A 7,185-nucleotide genomic window follows, 5' to 3' on the forward strand; every position below is an offset into this window, starting at 1 on the left:
AAAAAAAAAAAAAAACAGAGAAAACACAAAAGGGGTTTAATAAATATCTGATGGCCGAACATAAGCATTATTAATAGTTCTCTCTTGCTGGTGGGACTATGGATGTTTCAAATGTCTTCCATTTGCTTATTTTTACTTCCTAAATTCTGTAATATTTACTGCTTTTAAAATAAAAACAATACTGTTTTAAAATAGCAAAACAAAACAAAACAAACCTTTTCTCATCTGTGCATGTGGCCAAACTCACATTGCAATCCACTCTATACATAATCAGTCTCACCTGCCAGTCTGAGTTCTGTAAGGGCAGAAACTGTGTCTAATGCACCACCAGCCCTTAGAACTGCATCCTGGTGCATTGCAAGTGCTGATGTTGTAGGTGCAGATGAGCAGACTGAGGTCAAACAAGGAAGACAATGCAAATTGCCCAGCTCCACATACATTAAATAGAGGCTCCCAATTAAATATTTACATGTCTCAGAGATAACACTTTGGAAGTTACTTCTATGCTTCTAATACCACATCTATTAATGTAACTTTTGAACCTTATAAACCCAATTCATTGAAATTCTGTTCCTATTTTTCAGAATCAAGTTCATTACTATCCTTTCCTTTGGAAAACTATAAAAGAAGGTTGTGTTCACTTTTTATTTGCCTGAAATCTCACATTCACTTGGAGGGAGGATATGACCGCTTCCCCTGGACATACTGTCAATAGTAGGGCACAAGAGAAGGGTCCCTGTGAATGACCAACATGGTATTAAGAATAAATGGTTGATCACGACAGACACACAGAGGGCCAAGTTCTGAAACTGACTTTCTACCAGTTCTCTTGATGGCATCTATCAAGAATACAGTTTGAGCCATTTTGCCCAACGTGATAAAGGAAGACCTTTCTTGCTCCACTTTTATTGCCATGATAAAACAATCACAATAAAATTAAGAAACAGAAGGAATTTCTACAGCGATATGCTGTTGTCTGGATAATCTCTCAAGTTTCTCTCAAATTTAAAGCTTCAACAAAATCTTTTAAAATCTGCTTTCTTTTATATAAATAAATTAACAAAATAACCTTGTTTGGAATTTTTTTTTATTCTTGGTAACTCTGAAGCTATATCCAGTAGATTATTTTATTATTTGATGCCTTTGAAAATAAAAATTTAAAGCAATGATTCTCAAAACAGGGAAAGGTGAGCTTTCTCAGATGAGAGTTTTTTCAAACTACAACCCTAAAAGATTCTGATTCTCTCTTGCCTCTGAGAAAGTACTTCACCTCTTAGAGAATCAGGATTGTCGAGTGGGGCATCACATTAAAAAAACAAGAAAAGTCATATTATAATACTGTAATTACTGTGACAAGGTTCTGAAGGAAAAGCACAGGGTGCTGTGACTGCATGTAGAACAAAGAACCTCATCCAGCTGAGAGAGAAGTAGTCAAGAAAGCTTCCAAGGCCGCGTACCTCAGCTGAGATCTGAGGGGAGGGAAGGGCTGGGGGAGGACAGAGTCTGCTCCAGGCAGAGGGAATAACAGATGCAAACTACTGAGGCAGAAGGAAAGAGGTGAAGAAAGCTAACAGCTGCAGCTTTTTAAACTGAGGGGAAAGAGATTTCTGATTAACAGTTCATGCATTTCAGCCTATAAGAGAAGTCATGATACCTTCAACAGTGTGTGGATATCATTTTTACTGGAGTGTCCATCTATCTGAGTGACCCTGTACTCTAACCATTGCTGAACGATCGCTTTTTCTTCTGCAGTACTCCCCAGCAAATATTCTTTGTTGGCTTGCTTGACTAGATGAGCTGCTATAGTAGTCAATCCTGTTAGACTTGGACCATTGTTTGTCTGAAGAACTGGAGTCTTAAAAAGAAAAAAAAAGTTCACAGAATTTAAAAAACAAAGACCACATCATGATTACAACTTCTAAGTAACCACAAAATCCCTCAACTGGTTCTTGAAATAATCCTGGATTTTACTCTAAGATACTAAATTACATACAAATGAAAGTCTGGCAAATAGCAGTTAAATAATTTACAATGTGGTAACAGATGCTTGATGATGAAACTGCTATTAACATTGCAAAAATCAGTATAATATTACTACAATAATTTTAAGCTATGTACAATGAGAGAAAATGGAAACTCTAATTAAACAGTATTAATTTCAATCAAGTTTACCTGCACCCTATTATATAGCAAAGTGATTATATTTAAATAAACCTGACTTCATGTTCCCCCTATTACAATAGCAACACAAGTTTGCTTGTGTATAAGACACTGACAATTAATTTAAATTTTCTTGATACACAAATAAGCATAATGCATTATGAGAAATGCAAAAGAAAATGGAAAGTATTACCTGATGGGAAGACTGACCAAATACAAATAATAAGTATACAATCTCAATGACTTAAGCAAATGAAAAAAGAACTGCTTTTTGGCAAGACTGCTGCTCTTTTCTGCAATGAAATAGCATCTTTTTTTTTTTTGAGAAGGAATCTCACTCTGTCACCCAGGCTGGAGTGCAATGGCATGGTCTCAGCTCACTGCAACCTCTGCCTCCTGGGTTCAAGCGATTCTCCCACCTCAGCCTCCCAAGTAGCTGGGACTACAGGCACGTGCCAACACACTCAGCAATTTTTTGTAATTTTAGTAGAGACGGGGTTTCACTATGTTGGCCAGGCTGGTCTCAAACTCCCAACCTCGTGATCCACCCACCTCGGCCTCCCAAAGTTCTGGGATTACAGGCGTGGGCCACCGCATCCAGCCGAATTATATCTTGTTCTCTGTAATGATTTACACTTTGCAAGGCATTTTCATACACCTACATCAACAGGACTTGGTGAAGTCTACAAGGAGATTAATACTCTATAGGATACAGATTCAAAGTCAGGAGGTAACTTCAAAGTAAAGGTGGTAAAAGTTCTTTCCACTTTCCATTCACTATTCATAGCTCCTTGACTTCTCACTTCTGCCTTCAACTCAAATGAAACCACAATCTCTAAGATCACCAATAAATTAAACGTACTGAAAGAAAACAATATGGAACCCTCTGAGGGGTGCCAGTAATGTTCTATTCCTTGACTGGGTGGTCACCTGAGTGTGTTAACTTTGTGGTAACATCAAGATGTGTGTACTGAATGTATGGTATATTTGGGGGGAAAAAGAGAAATCAAATGACTCACAATTGCTGGGCAGGAGGGGACAGAACTAACTCTAAAGACAATTATTTGTAAAAATAAATTATCCACAACCCAACCATGCTCTAAAAAAATTCCCAGTTACCTTCTCATCTAATCATTACATCTTGTAAGATAAGGTAAGTAATCTCATCCTCATTTTACAGATAATAAAAATCAAGGTCGCTAGGTTTGCAATGGCAGAGCCAGTCAGTGTTTGAATAAAGTCCTATTGGCTCAAACGTCCATTTTCTTTCCTTTACATAGCCTAAAGTACACAATTCTTATGCAGTTGCAATTATGAGACACATACTATTTTCACATTCATTTTAAGATTCCATAATCCTCAAAGTAATTACTTTTAATGGCTGCATTATGCAATAGCCGTGTACTGCATAATGATGTTCTGGTCAACGATATTCTGCATGGCATATCCAATGGCAGTCCCCTAAGATTACAGTCAAGTATTTTTACTGTACCTTTTCCATGTTTCAATATATTGAGATGCACAAATACTCACCATTGTGTTACAACTGCCTACATTATTCAGCACAGTAACACATGCAGTATGGGTTTGTAGCCTGAAGGAGCAATAGGCTATAGGCTATATCACATACCTACTGTTTGTGAAGTAGGATATACTATCTAGGTTTAAGAATACTCTAGCCAGGCGTGGTGGCTCACACCTATAATCCCACTACTTTGGGAGGCTGAGGCGGGCCGATCACCTGAGGTCGGGAGTACGAGACCAGCCTGACCAACACGGAGAAACCCCGTTTCTACTAAAAATACAAAAATTAGCCGGGCGTGGTGGCGCATGCCTGTAATCCCAGCTACACAGGAGGCTGAGGCAGGAGAATCACTTGAACCCGGAAGGCTTGCAGTGAGCCAAGATCGCGCCATTGCACTCCAGCCCAGGCAACAAGAGTGAAACTCCGCCTCAAAAAACAAAACAAAACAAAACAAAAAAAACCCCAGAACACTCTATAATGTTCACACAATGATGAAATTGCCTAACAATGCATTTCTTGAAACATATCCCTGTCTTTAAATAACACGTGACTGTATGTCAACGTGCTGATGTACCATAATTTAGAGAATCATTCTCCTAGATAAGGATCTCTGAACTGCTTTCAGTTTTTAACTATGATTGGTAATGCTGCAGAGAATGCTTTATCACTGGCTCACTGCTGTCAGCTGTCTTCCCCAAAAATGGCTGAATCTTATCACATATGGCCAGCCCTTTCCCCATGCAAGCAAACAGAAATTTTCACTAGCTGCTCACTGCTAAAATGCTTTAATTAAAATAAAATTAAAAACCATACTCTGAACTCCAAAGTCTTCACAGTTGGGCCTCAAACTGTGGTTTGGGGTTTACCTTGCATTGCATCATTCCTCATACTGTTTTACTTACTGCCCTAAACTTTCCAATCCTTCATAATTTATTGGTTTTACACATCTTTCAAAGCATAATCCCTTAAATGCCAGCTCTTCCATGAGTTTATAAATCCATTTTTATAGTCAGAATTAACTGCCTTTTTCACACTCCTCAACAGTGTTTTCCTCCATGTGGAGTCCTAATTAGTGAAAAGAAGTCAGGTTGAGGGGACCAAGGGAAAGCAAAAAGAGAAGGCCGATAAGCTACAAGTCTGCCTTTCTTCATGGTCCAGGACACAGCCCTTCTGCACAAATAACTAAATAATCTTTCTGTGTCCAGCTATCACCGGACCTCTGGCTGCTAGAAAACTCAAGTTAGCTCACTGCAACCTTAGTGTTATCAGTACTGCACAAGCCCCTCTTCAGCACACAGCAGAAGTACTATTCCATAAAATCCCCAGCCAGCCTTTGTTTCCTTGCAGTTAGCTCCTCTCTTACTAACTTGCCTGTTGCACTCTTGCAACATATTTTCATACTTTCTCTAATAAATCTGCTTTTCTTTACCTACAGCTGTCCTGGTGAATTCTTACCCTGGTGCCACCAGCCCCAGAGAGTTCCTGCTCACCCGTGACAGTCCATAAAGTGCTTATTATGTTGTGCTTTAAATTATTTGCTGATGATTGTTTCTCATACTAGATAATACTCATATCTTGGCAATGGTCCCTAAAAAATATAAACTACACCAGGCGCGGTGGCTCACGCCTGTAATCCCAGCACTTTAGGAGGCCAGGGCAGGTGGATAACCTGAGGTCAGGAGTTCAAGATCAGCCTGGACAACATGGTGCAACCTCATCTCTACTAAAAACACAAAAATCAGCCAAGCATGGTGGCGTACACCTGTAATCCCAGCTACTTGGGAGGCTGAAGCAGAAGAATTGCTTGAACCCGGGAGGCATAAGTTGCAGTGATCCGAGATCACGCCATGGCACTCCAGCCTGGGCAACAGGCGAGGCTTTGTCTCAAAAAAAAAAAAAAAATTATATATATATATACATGTGTGTATATATATATATGTATGTATATATATATGGCACTCTTTCAATTTAAATGGTTGCAATGTTTGTCCACTCGGCCATATATATTATATTATATATGTATTATGTAATATATGCACTAAACTAGCCAGTAGGGGCTTGAAGGGACAGAATCATCACAGGGGCAGAGGAAGCACCAAAAGAAGATCACTTTGGCTCCGATGCCTACTCTGCCACCAGTCACAGGGCTGACCACTTAACCTCTCTAGGCTTCAGGTTAACTTAAATAAAAACTATACTACTACTTTCTAAACAAGATCTTCACATGGACCAAATGAAGAAGAGAAAAAATTAAAGACAAAAAACAAACATCATTTGGAAAAAGATCTCAAAGGAGCGAAAAAAACATATCCAAAGTAGTCTTCCTACAACCAATTTCCTTCTCTAATACATTCCGTCTACGACAAACAACTATAAAACACAAACGTTTTAACAGTGCCTCACCAGGCAATCTCATACCTTGTGATGTAATCTCCTCCTCTAACACATTCCCTCTACGACAAACAACTGTAAAACACAAACGTTCTAACAGTGCTTCACCAGGCAATCTCATACCTTGTTATGTTTCCCTCACTCTCTGTGGGTCGCACACTTAAATTGATACCCCAAGGCTTTAGAAACGCCTTCCCCGCATCGCCTAGATTGGGCCAAGACTGTTGAAGCGTGTTCCCCTAAATCAGCACTGTATTCCCCAGGCCCAGCACAGTGCTACCTGGCACCCTGTTAGCTATCACGGAATCGCTGCGTAATAACTGAATGAAAGGTGCGATTACGGTTAAAAAAAAAAAAAAGCCAGTTAATACTGAATACAAACGCGGGGCTTCCAGATTGGTCTAAGAGCCCTGTGAGGACCCTCCTGCAACTGGTGTCGTTTCCTCATAATGGGATGATTTCCCAGGAGGTGAAGTTCAGGCCGAGCCCGACCTGAGCTGGTTACCCCCTCCCTCCGGGAGGTAGGGCGGCAAGGGCCGAGGTCCAGAGGCGCCAGCCTGCTCGCGGCGCAGACACGTGGGGAGCTGGGTAGCAGCATCCTCACTCCGCCGGCATCGGGTGGCCGGCCCGGGTACTGCCAGGGTTCGGCAGGCCCCGCTCCCGTCCACCTCTTCCCCTCTGCGCCGCCTCTCCTTCTCACCTGTCGCTCGCCCTGAGCACTGTATTTATTCCCCTTACTCAGCCCCAGGGACTTCTCCAGCAGCGACAACTCTGCGGCCGCCGCCATCTTCCGGCCGTAGCTCCTGGCAGAGGCGAGACCTGCAGAACAAGAACCTCCCGCATTGGTGGAAACGGAAGTCCCACTGCTGCAAACTTCAGCGGCGATTGGCTGAACGGAAGGGGCGTGGAGAGCGCTGGCCAAAGCGCAGGAGGTGGGGCCAGTGGAAGGGGCGGGGCTGAGGGCGGGGTGTGAGACAGGTGGAGAAGTGATGGCAAATTTCCACTCGAAGTGTTGGGGAGCTACTGGTAGAGCGGCCCCAGGGCCGGGCTTCGGTGGCTGCAGTAGACTGGATCTCTAAATAGCAATCTATTGACATGGCTGCCAGCGG

At 41.7% G+C, this 7,185-nt stretch overlaps 1 protein-coding gene across 2 annotated transcripts in view; it reads right to left on the reverse strand.

The window, feature by feature from the left end:
• EEF1E1 (eukaryotic translation elongation factor 1 epsilon 1) overlaps positions 1-6,960 on the reverse strand; it is a 25,592-nt gene extending 18,632 nt beyond the window's left edge. Inside the window, exons 1-2 of one of the 2 annotated variants that reach the window (XM_017879622.1) lie at positions 6,777-6,958; positions 1,655-1,855 (exon numbers count right to left, since the gene is read on the reverse strand). In XM_017879622.1, coding sequence (XP_017735111.1) covers positions 1,655-1,855; positions 6,777-6,863 — 288 coding nt within the window. In that variant the 5' untranslated portion in view covers positions 6,864-6,958. Of the gene's footprint in view, positions 1-1,654; positions 1,856-6,776 lie in introns of both variants that reach the window. The other variant, XM_017879623.1, reaches the window with a different exon arrangement.
• Positions 6,961-7,185: the final 225 nt, after the last annotated feature.

The sequence above is a fragment of the Rhinopithecus bieti genome, unplaced genomic scaffold (genome assembly GCF_001698545.2).
Source record: "Rhinopithecus bieti isolate Rb0 unplaced genomic scaffold, ASM169854v2 scaffold_10612, whole genome shotgun sequence".
In the NCBI taxonomy this organism is placed as follows: Eukaryota; Metazoa; Chordata; class Mammalia; order Primates; family Cercopithecidae; genus Rhinopithecus; species Rhinopithecus bieti.